Source organism: Trachypithecus francoisi, unplaced genomic scaffold (genome assembly GCF_009764315.1).
Source record: "Trachypithecus francoisi isolate TF-2019V2 unplaced genomic scaffold, Tfra_2.0 Lachesis_group1, whole genome shotgun sequence".
Taxonomy (NCBI): domain Eukaryota; kingdom Metazoa; phylum Chordata; class Mammalia; order Primates; family Cercopithecidae; genus Trachypithecus; species Trachypithecus francoisi.
The window spans coordinates 149,218,280-149,234,532 of record NW_022681454.1 but is presented as its reverse complement, the minus strand read 5'-3'; the positions used below and the strand labels follow the sequence as shown (position 1 = coordinate 149,234,532).

General features: G+C 34.4%; 1 protein-coding gene across 7 annotated transcripts in view; it reads left to right on the top strand.

The window, feature by feature from the left end:
- Window positions 1–16,253, top strand: part of FBXW7 (F-box and WD repeat domain containing 7) — a 211,960-nt gene that overhangs the window by 124,269 nt on the left and 71,438 nt on the right. For 5 of the 7 annotated variants that reach the window (XM_033215495.1, XM_033215491.1, XM_033215497.1 and 2 more), the window contains exons 2-3: window positions 1,439–1,488; window positions 2,074–2,643. In XM_033215495.1, coding sequence (XP_033071386.1) covers window positions 2,143–2,643 — 501 coding nt within the window. In that variant the 5' untranslated portion in view covers window positions 1,439–1,488; window positions 2,074–2,142. The remainder of the gene's footprint in view (window positions 1–1,438; window positions 1,489–2,073; window positions 2,644–16,253) is intronic. The other 2 variants (XM_033215496.1, XM_033215494.1) reach the window with 1 other exon arrangement.

The following is a 16,253-nucleotide window of genomic DNA, read 5'->3' as shown; positions in this document are numbered from 1 at the left end:
TTAGATACCAGAAATATTTCATGATTCCCTTTCTCGGAAACCATTGTTTTAATATGTTTAAATGCATGCATGCAGAGTTGTGATGTTAAACATAATTTCACTGTGGGTTCTGGTCAAAAAGATGAACTGTCATCAGTTAGCTTGAAAGATACATTATTCTAAACATTATCCTCCAGAAAATTGACATGTACAAGAAGCATATTGAATGCTTAGCAAATAATTTGTTTTAGAGTAATAATCTTTGAGTATTGTAGTGATTGTAGTTTTGGAAAAGAAGGCAGTATCAGTGTTAGAGAATAATATTCTTTCAGGATTTTATGTAGTTACTTCAAGGTGTATGAAAGAAGACTCACTTGGGTGTTAAATTCTTGTCCCTGCTTTACTTAAAGCTAGTAATCTTGAGAAATTTACTAAATCATTTTAAGCCTGATTACCTTCCCTGCAAAGTGAGGAACATTTTCAATTTAAAATTTTATTTCTTTTATTAGTATTCTTCCTGACCTTGAATCATTTCTATTCCCATCATATCCACTTGCCAAGAAATCCATGAACCTTAATGTTGTTTATTAGCCATCAGATTTTATTTTACTGAAGTCAAGTTCAGTCACATTAGTTACCGATAAAATCATAATATATATATATATATAATATATATATTATGATTTTATCGGTAACTAATGTGACTGAACTTGAATATATCAAATATTAATATTTGATATATCTTGACATTTTGTATTATGGTAAGAAGAAATAAAAGACCTTCCTCAAATTTTAGGATATGGACTTCTGTTTGTTGATGTTTATGTTTTATGATACACTGTTGTAAATCATACTAAAGGTTTTCTCTGAAAAAGACTAGAATTGACAATACTTTATTTGTTAACAGTTTCAAGTTTTAGATCACGGGTGCTTAATTTCTTGTGTGTGCACAATATATTGGCATTGTTTTATCTGACCTCAAAGATGTCCATATAGATACCAACAAAGGATAAAGTGTAAGAATAAATATCATGAAAAGATGCTGTATCAGATACAATTCTAGAGCCAGGTTAAAAAAACATAAAGGTAAACATGCTTGATATATAAAAATTGAGAAATATGATAAAAAGAAATGTTTAAAGCATCTGTAATACCACTGCCTAAGATGCAGTTTATTTTGAAATGTTGTCTTCTAGTCTTCATACAGTTTAAAAATCATACTATAATTATTATTATTTCCAGTGTTTTCCCCTTAGCGTAATATAACATCCATATTTTAAAAAATATTTTATGAACGTCATGTTTAGGGATTACACTGTATATATCCCATCTCATAGATTCCTTTATATTGAGCATTTGAATTTTTATTTTTATTTACATTTATTTTTATCTTTATTTTTTGCTTTTGTGGATAAACTGCAGTGAGCATCTTCTGTATAATTTTTTTTTTCTGTTTTAGGATTACTTCCTTAGGATAGATTGCCAGAAGTGGAGTTACTGGGTCAGAGGGTATGAACTTATGAACTTTTTTTTTAAATGAATTTTTTGTTTCCAGTCATTTGTAAAAAAATTAAAACAATAATGATTATAATTGTTACCTGCTAGAAAACTGTTTCTGAAGGCAAGATTCTGTGATCAGAGAAGTTTGGGAAATACCCAGGATAAAAAGCCTTTTAATCTGATTTACCTCAGCATTTCCCAAATTTAACTGAACACAGAAATTTTTTTTTGATACACTTCTTAAAATTTTGTGGAAATTTTATATAGGATATAGTCTATGAACTACTGATGTAAAGTTAAAATTGTTTTATGTGCTTGATTATGTTTTATTGGTCAAAGGAATTAAACTATAAATCTTTATGCTAAAAATTATTAAAAGGGATTAATGTTGTTTGCTATGGTTTTTGTGCATGTCTTTATAAAGTCTTACAACTTTTAAAATGGAAATGTTCTATGTTGTTTACTAAAAAGCATTTTAATGCCTTCGTGGCATCAATACTTTTTTGCAATCATTAATGATATTTAGAATGTAGACATATAACATGAAAGTAGAACATAATATAGATTGTACAAATCTTGTTTTTTCCCCTGCAGAATGTGAAAACCGTTGCATCTTCTGATAGTCTAGCCAAGGTCCAAGAAGTAGCAAGCTGGCTTTTGGAAATGAATCAGGAACTGCTCTCTGTGGGCAGCAAAAGACGACGAACTGGAGGCTCTCTGAGAGGTAACCCTTCCTCAAGCCAGGTAGATGAAGAACAGATGAATCGTGTGGTAGAGGAGGAACAGCAACAGCAACTCAGACAACAAGAGGAGGAGCACACTGCAAGGAATGGTGAAGTTGTTGGAGTAGAACCTAGACCTGGAGGCCAAAATGATTCCCAGCAAGGACAGTTGGAAGAAAACAATAATAGATTTATTTCGGTAGATGAGGACTCCTCAGGAAACCAAGAAGAACAAGAGGAAGATGAAGAACATGCTGGTGAACAAGATGAGGAGGATGAGGAGGAGGAGGAGATGGACCAGGAGAGTGATGATTTTGATCAGTCTGATGATAGTAGCAGAGAAGATGAACATACACATAGTAACAGTGTCACAAACTCCAGTAGTGTTGTGGACCTGCCCGTTCACCAGCTCTCCTCCCCATTCTATACAAAAACAACAAAAGTGAGTATATTCATTATATTGTTAACCTGGGAAACTTTACATACCTATTTTAAGTAATGAAACTTTCCTCTCAGTCTTTGTATTACTAAAAATTAATCTTAAGATATGTAATAATAAAATGAACTAGTTTTTTGTTTTACAGAAGGTATTGGAAAGTATTAACAAGTAGAAATACTGATAATGGGACAATCTGAGTACAAATGGAGGGAAAGTAATTGAGCCTATTACTATGAAAAATTATTAACATCAAATTTTCGTCTAAACCTTGAGTCCCGGGCAGGGATTAGTAGCTTGTGTGGGGTGTAGAGGTTTTGGGTGAAATATAATTTGTGTAAATCAAGTAATGAAGAAGCTTTTTATTTACAAAATGCAGCTGCTGGAGTGGGCTGTCTATTTACAAGTGTCACTCTAAGGCATAAATTACTCAAAAGTTGCCTCAAATTAGTTCTAGTTATTTATCATTTGAGAATTAGAAATAATGAATATTCATGTAGAATAGACTTACAAGTTAAACTATATTTTGGAAAGGAACATTTTAACTTGAATAATAGCTTACTTGTTTTATAGACATTAATGTCTGTGGTAGTTCATCCTCTTACTCCTACTTGTATTTCTTACATTTTACAGTGATTTTAGGCCACAAACAATATACAAACTGATTTAACTGATTTGACATCATATCATTTAACCTAACTTGACTTGGAATGAAGTGTCTTACACACTTGGATTAATAATAGTTGAATTGCTAAATCGTGTTTTACATCTGCTTGTAAAACTTTAACTTTCTAAAATGTGTTTGGCCCTAATTTACCTAGCCTGTCTGCAAGTCAGATTATATTTAGCTGGCATGATCTAAGAAGGACGTGACATCAAGTAGTGATTTTTCATCCATTTTATCATCCCTGTCTCAAGATGTTGAAGCAGTAGCTTTGGATCTCAGCCAGATGGCTCTACTGCTAACAACTATACACCGCTTTGTTAAGGCTCAGACCTTATATAGTGTCATTCCTCCCTTCTATCCCCCCAGTCTTGATCCCCTTCTTCAAGGTTACGATATCAAAAGGGAGTTTATACATCTCTTTTTTTCCTGAGGGTTCAGTTAGAGGAATAGGGGTTTAATACTTAAGGTCCAATTGCATTATCTTATTTCAGAAAGAGATTCAATCAAGACTAAGCCTTGCAGAACAATGCAGAGTTATTGCTGATTTCTGCTACACTTTAAATTAAAAGCAAAAAAAGCTAGTTAGACAAAAGTTTATCTTTTTCCAAAAAGAAAAGTCATCCTTATATTCTGTAGGAAACCTTCCATTTCACCAGTTTGACAGGTACTTTATCTTTTCTTTACCTTCAAGATAAAATCATTAACAGAAATTTTATGTGTATAATGATTACCTCTTTAAAAACGAAGTGTACTGAATTTGTTAGTTTTTTTTCTAGTGATTCTGAATCATGAATAACAGTTATTCTTGTACATTCAAGATAACAAGAATGGACTGGGCCCTAACCATAGCAGGGATAGATGTGTGTATGCATTTAGATATATACACATGTACAGTATAGATGTGTATATGCATTTATTATATAAGTGTATATGTATACTTTTTGATATATGGTTGATCATGAGATGATTTGCCTTCATAAGTATGTCATGAAGAATACAAAGCTATTTGATTGCCAGGACAGTGATGCCCTTCTATAAGTACGATTTCAGTCTGAAATTTTTCTAAATGTTTTCCTTTTTGTCCATTCCTAAAACCCTTCTGCCAGAGTATTCCCAGAGCACTTTCAACAGCATTTAGAAAAGTCGCTTAGTACTGCTTTACCTAAAAAGAAAATGTCAATATTCTCCGTCTGTAGATGTTTTAATACAATAAATAGAAGCTCTCACTAGTTCAAGTACTTTATTTTGGAAGAGCTTTAAATTCTTGATCATTATAAAGTTAAGACACTTCTACAGACGTTACCCTAGACCATAGTTTCATTCAAGTCTACTTAAACTTTGACTTTTGAGAGTAGAGGCATAAGAAATGAAATCCCATTTTTAAATGTTAATATAGGATTAGCTTTCTACAAATTTTACTCAGGATACCTTTCAAGTTTTATTTTTTGGCATTCTCATAAACAAACCCTGTGGACAGCTAGACTGAATTTTATCCATCGTCCCTAAATATGCTGCATAAACAAATATGATATTAATGAGAAAAAAAGATTTTTAATTCTTCCTTGCATTGCTTTATTCTTTGAAAGCATTTTGAAAACTGTCAAAACTCTGAGGACAGTTTTTCCCCCCTTGTCACTAAAGGTTTGTTCTTTTGGGAGCCTTATGGCAAACAATATATGTTAAAAATTCCATACTGTCTTACTGTTAAAAGTCAAGGGAAGTGATAGTCAAGAATTGCTATTTATTAAGCTCACACTGTTTGAAAGATCCTACGACAGATACAGAAACAAAAGTTACAGAGAGGCCAAATGATCCACCCCAGATCACACTAAGTGATGAGAGATTTGCCTAATTGCAAAAAACCCCTTTCTGTTTCCATGTACTATGCTGCCCCCTATGGTAGAATATGACAAACATCACTAAACAAGATTTCCAATATAGTCATAGAGACTCTGGCGTGTGATGATTTTCTAATACTGTGTCCCATTTGAAGTGATCAGAGCTACCCTATAGAAAGGACAGAGAGCTCAGTTGACTACTTTTCTTTGTGGCACTTAACAAAACACTATTGAAGATTTTACAGCTCAAGGCTAAAGTAATCAGGAAGAAATGACGCCGTTAAAAAATTTGATAGAGGTCATACTGTCTCGAATCCGTAAAACATGCTTTTAAAGCAGAGGTTGTGTGCTGGCTGTTCCTCTAAATTTGACTAGCCTGTAAATTCTTTTTTTTTTTTTTTTTGAGACGGAGTCTCGCTCTGTCGCCCGGACTGGAGTGCAGTGGCCGGATCTCAGCTCACTGCAAGCTCCGCCTCCCGGTTTTACGCCATTCTCCTGCCTCAGCCTCCAGAGTAGCTGGGACTACAGGCGCCCGCCACCTCGCCCGGCTAGGTTTTTTGTATCTTTTAGTAGAGACGGGGTTTCACCGTGTTAGCCAGGATGGTCTCGATCTCCTGACCTTGTGATCCGCCCGTCTCGGCCTCCCAAAGTGCTGGGATTACAGGCTTGAGCCACCGCGCCCGGCCATAGCCTGTAAATTCTAGAGTCAGCTTGGTTCTCCAGATATAAATGTCTGTCTCTTCAGTTTTTACTTCCTTTGTCAACATCCTTATCATTTTTTTAAAAAATTGTTTTCTGAAGAGTGCCCAGCTCATATTGAAGAATCCTTGACATATTTTATGCAGAATATCAACTAATTTTCTACTAACATGAAAAACAAATGAGACAATTATTAGGCCAGATCTGGTATCCTGATCTTTTGATGAAGAGAAGTGTGTTTGAGCACTAATTTCTGATGCTTCCATATCTATCTTAGTGGCTTCCACCTGTTCTCTTCTCATATAACATCCTTACCTCAAATGAGTCTATTTTTTTTCCCATCCTGATTGTTGGATTCTTCCACCCATTTCATCAAACTAATATATTTAACATGTTAAGAGTTTTTAGTCTTAATTTTAAGTCTCCTAAGATGGACTCCAAATTGGAGTGGACTTTTGAGATCACCAAGGCCAAACTTGTGCCCCGTGGCTTTACCAACAGACTTGAGCTTACAAAGAGCCCATTACAAAGGAATACTGCAATGTCAAGTATCTTCATAGTTTTAGACAGTTATTTATGTTAGGGTTCTTTATTTAATGTTGACGTCTCTGACTTTGCTTTGGTCCTTGTTCTTCTGCCTAGAGCAGTGACAGCTCTTTTCACAGGAGAAGATTGCTGCCATATTCATCTGTGATCTTCTCCAGACTGAATGCCTTCAGTGTGTTCTCAGAATGTGTATCTATACTTATATTTTTTCTCATTAATCTTAACAGTCCTAATAGGTCATTTCTAATCTTTAACCCCATAATGGAGATGAGAAATAATGTGAAGAGAGGTTAAGTAATTAATCATGTATCAATCAGCTGGTAAATAGTGGAGTTGGGATTGGAACTCAGATCTTATTCTGGGTCCAGGTTGTACTTCTGTTAACATTTGGAAATTCAGTTAAACAATATTAGTAATTTTGGGATGAGTGGGCTGTGAAATAACCTATAAAGCTACCGCCCTAACATTTATTTTCATGTCCCCAAATGTTGCCTCAACTAAATCTCTTTGTGGTATATTTATTGTGACTCATTGTATTCAGTTTGTTTTTCTCCCTCTCTCATTTAAGCCTTTTGATTTCTTATTTTATTGCCTAGTAATATTTATTGTATTGTCAGGTACCCTGATAACCTAGTTATTAGTCAATAAAGAATTAGTGTATAAATTTTTACATAATACTTGTCAGTCATTGACCACATGGATATATATTTTGTGTAGCTGGAGTCAGTGCATATACTTCTTTTATATTCCTGATTCTTTTGGTTATTATGATAATAATAGCCTTATTATTATTTGATAACCTGTTTAAACAGTTGACTTGTTCAGCCTCTCAAAGGAAATTTTCCCCACTCCCCTCTGCTTCACTGAGATCTTGACCCATTTACATGAATTATTTCTACATTCCTTCACCTAGAATTTCATGTGTATCTTTTTTCTTTTATCCCTCCAATCTGGAAAGAAGAAATACACTCGTCCTTTACAAGGAAACCTTGTGTTTGAATTATTGATCCTTGAGGTTTGCGAAATGTTCTTTGGAGACTTCCTGCATTAGCCATTCTGTCTTTTTAAATTAACAAGCTTCAATTTTTAGAGCAGTTTTAGATTCACAACAAAGTTGAATGAGAGGCCCAGAGAGTTCCCATATGCCCCCTGGTGCACACATGTACAGCTTCCCCTTTACCAGAATAGTACATTTGTTATAGTCGGTGAATCTACATTGTCATATCATTATCCAGAATCCATAGTTTCCACCAAGGTCTCACTCTTGGTGCTGTGCACTCTGTGGGTGTGGACGAATGTGTATTGACACGCATCTACCAATGTAGTACCATAGTGAATGGTTTCACTCCCTTAAAAATCCTGTATTCTGCCTTTTCATCCCTTTCTTCCCCAGCCTCTCATCACCACTGATCCTTCCACCGTCTCCATAGTTTAACTTTATCAGAATGTCATATAGTTGCAATTATGCAGTATGTAGCCTTTCAGATTGGCTTCTTTTACTTATGTAATATGCATTGACTTTTCCTCCATGTATAATTTATAGCTTGATAGCTCATTTTCTTCTAACACTGAATAATATTCCATTGTTTGGATATACCACAGTTTATCCACTTCCCTAGTGAAAGACATCTTGGTTGCTTCCACATATTGGCAATTATGAATATAGCCGCTTGTGAAAATCTGTGTGCAGGATTTTGCATGGACTAAGTTTTTAACTCCTTTGCATAAATGCCAGGGAGTGCGATTCCCGGATTGTGTGTTAACAGTATGTTTAATTTTGTAAGAAACTACCAAATGGCTTCCAAAGTGGCTATATCATTTTGCATTCCCACCAGCAGTGAATGAGAGTTCCTGTGGCTCCATATCTTCAGTGGCATATGGTGTTGTCAGTGTTCTGGATTTCGACCATTCTAATAGGTGTGTATGGTATCTCTTTGTTACAATTTGCAATTCCCTAGTGATATATGATGTTGACCATCTTTTCCTGTGCTTACTTCCCATCTGTAAATCTTTGGTGAGGTGTGTGTCCAGATCTTTTGTCCATGTTTTAGTTGGGCTGTTCTCTTGTTGTATATTTTGGATAACAGTCGTTTATCTCATGTGCATTTTGCAAATATTTTCTTCCAGTCTGTATCTTATGTTCTTATTTTCCTGACAGTATCTTTCAGAGAGCAGACATTTCTAATTTAGTATAGTGCAGCTTACGAATTATTTCTTTCATGTGTCATGCTGTTAGTATTGTATTGTTGTATCTAAAATGTCATTTCCAGCTGGGTGCTGTGGCTCACACCTATAATCCCAGCACTTTGGCAGGCTGAGGTGGGAGGATCGCTTGAGCCCAGGAGTTTGAGACCAGCCTGGGCAACATAGTAAGACCTCCTCCTTAAAAAAAAAAAAAAAGGCACAAAATTAGCCAGGCATGGTGGTTGGTGCATTCCTGTGATCTTAGCAACCCGAGAGTCTGAGGTTGGAGGATTGCTTGATCCTGGGACATCAAGGATGCAGGGAGCTGAGATCATACCACTCTACCCCAGCAAAAAGTCTTTTCTATACCCAAGGCCATTTAGGTTTTCTCTAATGTTACCTTCTAAGAGTTTTATAATTTTGCACTTTACATTTATGTCTGTGATCCATTTTGAGTTAATTTTGTGAAGGGTGTAAGGTCATTGTTTCAATTCATTTATTTGCATGTCATGTGGATGTTCAGTGGTTCAGCACCATTTGTGGAAAAGACTAGCTTTTCTCCCTTGTACTGCCTTTATTCCATTGTCAAAGATCACTGTACCATTTTCTGGTCTCTCTATTCTGTTCCATTCATCTACTTTTAATTCTTTCACCAATACCACACTGTCTTGGTTACTGTAGCTTTATAGTAAGCCTTGAAATTGGGTAGTGTCTATCTCCCAGCTTCGTTCCTCTCCTTCAGTATCGTTTTGGCTATTCTGGGTCTTTTGCCTCTCCATATGTTTTAGAATCAGTTTGTTGATATCTCTTACTTGCTGGGATTTTGACTGGTATTGCTTTGAAACTATAGACCAGATTGGCAGGGACTGACATCTTGACAATATTGAGTCTTCCTGTACAAGAATATGGAATATATCTCCATTTATTTCATTCTTCTTTGTTGATTTTTTTTATCAGAGTTTTATAGTTTTCCTTGCATAGATCTTATACATATTTTATTAGATCATCCCTAAATATTTTGTTTCAGGGGGCTGCTAATGTAAATGATACTATATTTGTCATTTCAGATTTCACTTTTTCATTGCTGGTGTATAGGAAAATAATTGACTTATTACATATTAGTCTTATATCTTGCAACCTTGCTATAATTGCTTTTTTTGTCCATTTTTTAAAGGATTTTCTACATAGAGTGTCATGTCATCGGCCAAAAAAGACAGTGTTATTTCCTCTTTCTTAATCTCTTTATCTTTTACTTCTTTTTCTTGTCTTTATGCTTTAACTAGGACTTCCCCTACAATGTTGAAAAGCAGTGGTTAAAGAGGATATTGTTGCCTTGTTTCTGATCTTAGTAGGACAGCTTTGAGTTTCCATCGTTAAGTGTGATGTTAGCTGTAGGCTTTTTGTATATAATCTTTATCAGGTTGAGAAAGTTCCTCCCTTCTGTTCCTAGTTTGCTAAGAGTCCTTCTGTCCTATTTCTTATGGTTTAGTAGATGACTCTGTGGTACTTTGAAGGTTGTTTGCCATAAGCAGTTTACCTTTCCTTGACATTTGAAGGATTTATGTTGATGCCAAGTATAGGATTTTCAGAGTCCTCCTGTAGCTTCTAAAGGTTTAGCTTGGAAATGTTAATTGCTTAACATTAGCAGGTGAGTAAAAAAGCTGGGGATAAATTTTATATCTTGCTCGTATTTCAGTTCCCACCTCTCCCCCTGACAAAACCACAATATATAAACAGTAAATGTAAGTATATCTAAATATATTTTTTAAACATGTAATAAATGTAAGTTCCTTTTGAAATTATTATTTCACCAACTTTAAACAGTATTATCAATTTTGCAAACATTTGGCCAGTGGTTACAGTTTTATGAATCTTATTGATGAGATTCTTTTCTGCTTGTGGGTCTGCTTTTACTTTGACTCTTGTCCTAAAATCTCAGTCCTATCTTTGGCCACTCTTCTGAGAGACGTAATTTTGTGTATTTAATTAATCTCTATTTTCTATAAATTAATATGATAAAAAGAATCAAGTTGGATGGATCACAAGTAGAATACAGAGAAAAGAAAATATGGTTAGGGAATTGAGATTAGGTGTGTTTAAATACTTAGTTTGTAGACACCACCCCATTCTTTTGTTTTTTTCTTTGAAATTTGCCTTACATTCAGTATTGTCTAGTTCTTAATTTGGAAATGCTATTTTTTTCATTTAGCATTACAATTATTTATGGGAAAAACTTTAAGAACATTTCAGAATTCTTTCACTGGATATTCTAAATATGGATAGTAATTCAAAAGAAAGCACAAAGATGTAAAATCACAGAAGATATGAAATATTTAGGTTTTTGTAGAAGTCATATATTAGTATGTTTAGCATACGTAGAAAATTTTATAAAGTTTTTTTTTTTTTTTTACTTTCATATGAAACATATCAAAAGCACACAGTTCCTTAAGAATTTATCTGTTTCTTCACTGAACACTAGAGGGCCATATAGTACCTTATAAATAGAGCTGCTTTCCATGTATTTAAATATACTTAGTATGTGCTTGTCTTTCCTACTTTGTGTTTTAGTATAGTATGTCTTGCTCAGAATTTGGAGTATATACTCAAGAGTAATTATGTGCACTGTCAGATAATATATGGGATACCTAGGGTTTTTGTTTTTGCTTTTTTTTTTTTTTTTTTTAACAAGCAACTAGCATTTTGCTACTTTGTAACAACAAAAAGTGATGAAAGAGTGAATCTTGGGATAAATGTATGTGCAGACTGACTAAGCTTTGGAAAGTACTGAACATATAAGCATAAAAAGAATAGGCCTCTCACTGTTATTTGCTCTGGGACTTCTTGGCATGTATGTGAGAAAAGAATTCTCTCTCCAGAGAAGCTACTTCCCTTGTCTAAATGTCATTTTGTGTTAGCCCAGAAAGTAATATTGTAGGGCATAACCACCTAATCATTCTGGAGTAAAGAATATTTGAACAACTGATTAATCTTCTTTTTTTTTTTTTTTTTTTTTTTGGCTGCTTAGGGTAAAGAAATGAGAAATATAACCTATAGGTACTTAAATAGGTAATGTCAATGTGTGAAGAGAATCATGAACAGCCCGTAAGACTGTTCAGGCTCTTATGAACTACATAAGATACGCCTTCCCCAAAAGGTATTAATATTCAGTTAAAAAAATAAAAATATGAGGCAAGAAGATGATTTGAGCCCAGGAGTTTGAGGCTGCAGTGACAGTACTACAGTACTTTAGCCTGAGTGACAGATTGAGACTCTGTCTTTAGAAATATCAGGAAAAGAAAAAGAAAAACATTGTGCTGGCTCCAAAAAACTGACTTTGAGCTACATGTGACCCATCGACTGTGTACTATTGGATCTTTGATAGCTTCTAGAGAAGAAGTTCAAGATCTGAGTAGCACCTTGCTTAAATTTTAATTTCTTCCTTAGATATACTTTAGAGAGCACTTTTCATTATTAATTTCTGTGTTATGTTTTGGGGGCAGAAATAAGGACATTTCTCGTTAGCTACTATTTATACAGTCTTTTGGTGTAGGAAGATTAGTATGATGAACTTAGAGGAAACACATTGTTTATTTTACACCTAGAGGAAAAAATAAAAGAGGGTCATGTGAAAGAGAAGGAACAACAATTCACTTAAAAGACTTAAAAGAATCTCATCTTTTAAGTCTCACCTCCTTTGATTTGCCAATTTTAATACCTTAAATTATTTCTTCAAATTAGTTACTATAATAATGAAGTGACAAAACTTTGATCTTTAGTTCTAAATTTTACTGAGATGTTAGTCCTCTTGAATATTGATGAACTTATTATTATTTTAAAGTCACTGCTGTGATAAACAGTATTGTCTAGCTGATAACATTTCTTATGCCTTAGTGGTGTGTTTGCTAGTTTTCTGTATCACTGCCATTTTCTGAAAACCACATTTATTGACAGGTTGACATGAGCTTAGGTAACTGAAGGCTGAACTTGAATTCTGATCCTTTTGCACAAATGATGAAATGAGTTATTGTTAGCATAATATAGGTGGTGCATGTTGAACTCTTAAATGGTCAAGAAGGTAAATCAAATAAAAAGATCAGTATTTGGATATGTTGAAAAACACATGGACTCCTTCTTTGAGTGGCAGAGATAATAGATGCTATTGATGGATTGAAGACATCCAGTATTGTGTCTTTAACATGTGTCTGGAGAAAACACTGACTTACTAGTTAAAACTTGATTCATTTAACAGTATTATTGAGCACTCAAAGAATTGCCATTATTTTTCTAAGATAACCCACAATTTACTAGTAGCTCTTGTAGGGAGGGTTTGGGGAAGGGTAATGTTGGGAGTAGATTACTATGCTAAATGCATATATTCATTGTTAGTTGCATTACATTTTAAAAGGGTTCATGGGAGGGGGCAAGTACAGGGTATGTAGTATTTTATAAAGGGTAAGAGATCACTTTTATCCACCCAGAAGTCACAGGTTTGGAAAAAGTAGGTTAGTATGAATATGAATACTAGAGATGTTTCTAGAATATCATACACCTGTATTGTAACTAATTTCCATCAATGATTTATTTCCTAACCTGGAATGATTTTCAAGCAGAAAACCCTCTGGACCATAGGGTCCCGAAAGTTAATTGATATGAATGAAATGGACTATAAGAGCCAGGGAGCTAAATTTATTCTCTAAAAAGAGGGTCCTGATATTGCCATGTTTTTGAATTTTTCAAAATTCATTGGAATTTCCGATTTTCAGATGATATTTCTTAATCTTTAAAATACATTGGTGTCCAAATTTTACAAAAGCACTTCCGTGGGTTGGTTTGACCCATAGACCACCCGTTTTCCACTAGACATCATGTATGGAAGAAGAATGGACTATTATTGTTGAACTGAATAACTGAAACTGGAATAAATGCAAAGGAAGAGGTTCTTTGGCACTTCTGTAGAAATGTTTATCACCCATTGCAAAATTACAGTACACTTTGCCTCCGGTGCTGATCCATTAATGGGAATTGGGTTGTTTGGAGTGGAAGTGCGGCATATGCATAGCAGTTTAAGTGCTTTAACTGGTGACCCACAGACTTTTCCTTATGAATTTGTTATACTGATTTTAGGTATTAAACTGCCAAATGAATTGACCTCATTTTAAAGAAATGAATATCCAATTTCCACAAGGAATTTGGGATTTGAAGTGGTCTATATGTAGGAGAAATACATATAATAAAGTGACAAAGTGTACATGAAAATCAGAACCAGGGACAATACTGGAGTAGAATATGAGGGCAAGGTCATGAGAAGAGGTAAGGAATGAGTTATAATGAGTTGGAGAAAGCTGGTAATAGGATATAGGTTGTCCACTCCTAAGTGTCTGCACTGATATTTTTCAAAGTGTTACCTTGGACCAGCTGCATCAGAAGCATCTGGAGTGCTTTTTAAAAATAACAGATTTCTGGGTTACTCTCCGGAGCTACTTAACTAAACTCCAGGGTCAGGATGTGCATTTTTAATAAGCTCTCAAATGATTTTCATGTAAACCGAAGTTTGCAAAACACTGGCCTGTAGTTTGGAGTCTCTGCTTCCCTGTGATAAAATTAAGAAGACGATGTACTGAGTCCTCAGAGGAAGAGAAAAGATGTCTCTCTCTCTCTCTCTCTCACACACACACACATGCACACACACTTATACACACCCATGCATCTTTCCTAATGTTATATAAAAGGAATTTCCCACATAGGGCTTCCTGAGTGACTCAGTAGATCATGTCCTTAACAGTATATCTACAACAAATGCATTAATGCTCGTGAATAGTGGTAGAGTGTGATTTCTAAGGTCAAACTACTGGGGGATTTTCAAATGCTAGCTCTGTCAGTTCATGGCAGTTTGACCTTGCACAAACCGTTAACCTTGTAGTTTCGTAGGGACGGTAGTAGTATCTAACACATAGTGTTATGGAGAGGATTCAGTGAGGTAATGTATGCAAAGTACTCAGGACAATGACTGGCATATAGCAAATCCTTAAGCATTTGCTATTATATTTTATAAGGTTAATTATTGTAATGTTACAAGTCTATGCTATAACTAACTTACTAGTTCAGGCTAGGAGGAATGCTATGCAAAATATTTTTAGTTCCAAAGATACTCTTTTGGGTGGGTTGAAACTATTCCACTGACTTTTGCCTACATTATTACGGCTTTTAGTATAGAGTTCAGCTGTTTGATATTGTACATTTTGTTACCGCTAACTGTGAAGCACTCTTGATCCCTAACAGGTATTTTTTCACTAATTGGTTGTTAATGCTGAACTTAGAAGGAATTTGTAAAAGAACCCACAAGTAAATTTTGCTAATCTTAGAGTTTTGAGTACTCATATGAAAATGTTCAGAAGACAGGAAAAGGCAAGTTTTATTCTTTAATGATACTTGGGTGTTCTTGAACTGAATAGCTGAAACTGGAATAAATGCAAGGGAAGATGTTCTTTGGCACTTCTGTAGAAATTCTAGAATTACTGCTTGATGCTACAGAAAATATTGATGTTTTTCACAGTGAAGAGATGATTATAAACAAATCAAGCAATCACTATGAATGGAACAATAGTTTTGGGTAGGTTAAAATTATTTAGAATACATTTTAGAGAACACTTCATAAATTATTGGGATAACTTCTAGCTGTATCTGACATAGGACATTAATTTGATTCCTTATAATAAGTATTGTTGTCAGGGTAGCATCTTGCATATAAACTTTAACCTCTAATTATATGAAATGCAGGAAGAATGATGATTGTTTTCATAGATCAGGTTTAAAAATGATGCTTAAATTTTTTTTGTATCTTTCCCCCTCCTCAGAAAAGGGTCTGTTTTATTCAAATATAGCTTGTCCTTCTGTCAATTGGTTTTTGCTGATGCGAAAGGTAGTTTCTCTGCTTTAGAAATAGCAGTTGCTTTTAGGAGATGCATTACTTGGTTGGTTTCCATGGCAGTTTTTGGTTATTGAAATCAGATGCAAATGAGGAATGGAAGCATGAAGAGGGTACTGGTGAATTTGAGGAGTAAGTGCCAGCAGTTATTATTCATTTGCTTAGCTACAGATGTTGGTTCTATTAATTTAAGTCTACATTGTAAGTTTAATTTTCTAGAATGCATTGTTTGTACTTTACCAATATGCTGCCATCTGTCTTAGGGTTTAATGAGTGAAAAACTTATAAATATACTGAGGTACGTACCTCTGTAGTGTTTATCACGTAAGTTTCAGTTTTGGGGTTTATTCCTCATTATCATTTTACTCTGTTACTTGGTATAGAAAAGAAAATTAAAACTTTAAGACAGAATCATTATTCTCTATCAGATTATCACTAGTCTTACATTTTCTTTTAATTATATTTTTGTGCTTCTTTACTCCAGAAAGGAACAGAATAGAGATTACAAAATGGTATCTCATATAGTAGGTATTTAAATCTTTTTCTTTTCATCATGACAGCTTACCATTGAATGTATTTTTAAACATTTAAATTTGTTGCCAACATTGGAAAATCTTGAGAGTTCACGTAAAGGTATTGATTTTTTTCACCTTCTTTTGAAAATATAGAACAAATGGCCTTGCTGAGCCAGTGTACTTATATGATGACATCAATTGTACCCTCTAAAAGGGCTTTTCAGGTCTTAAACCTAATTTCT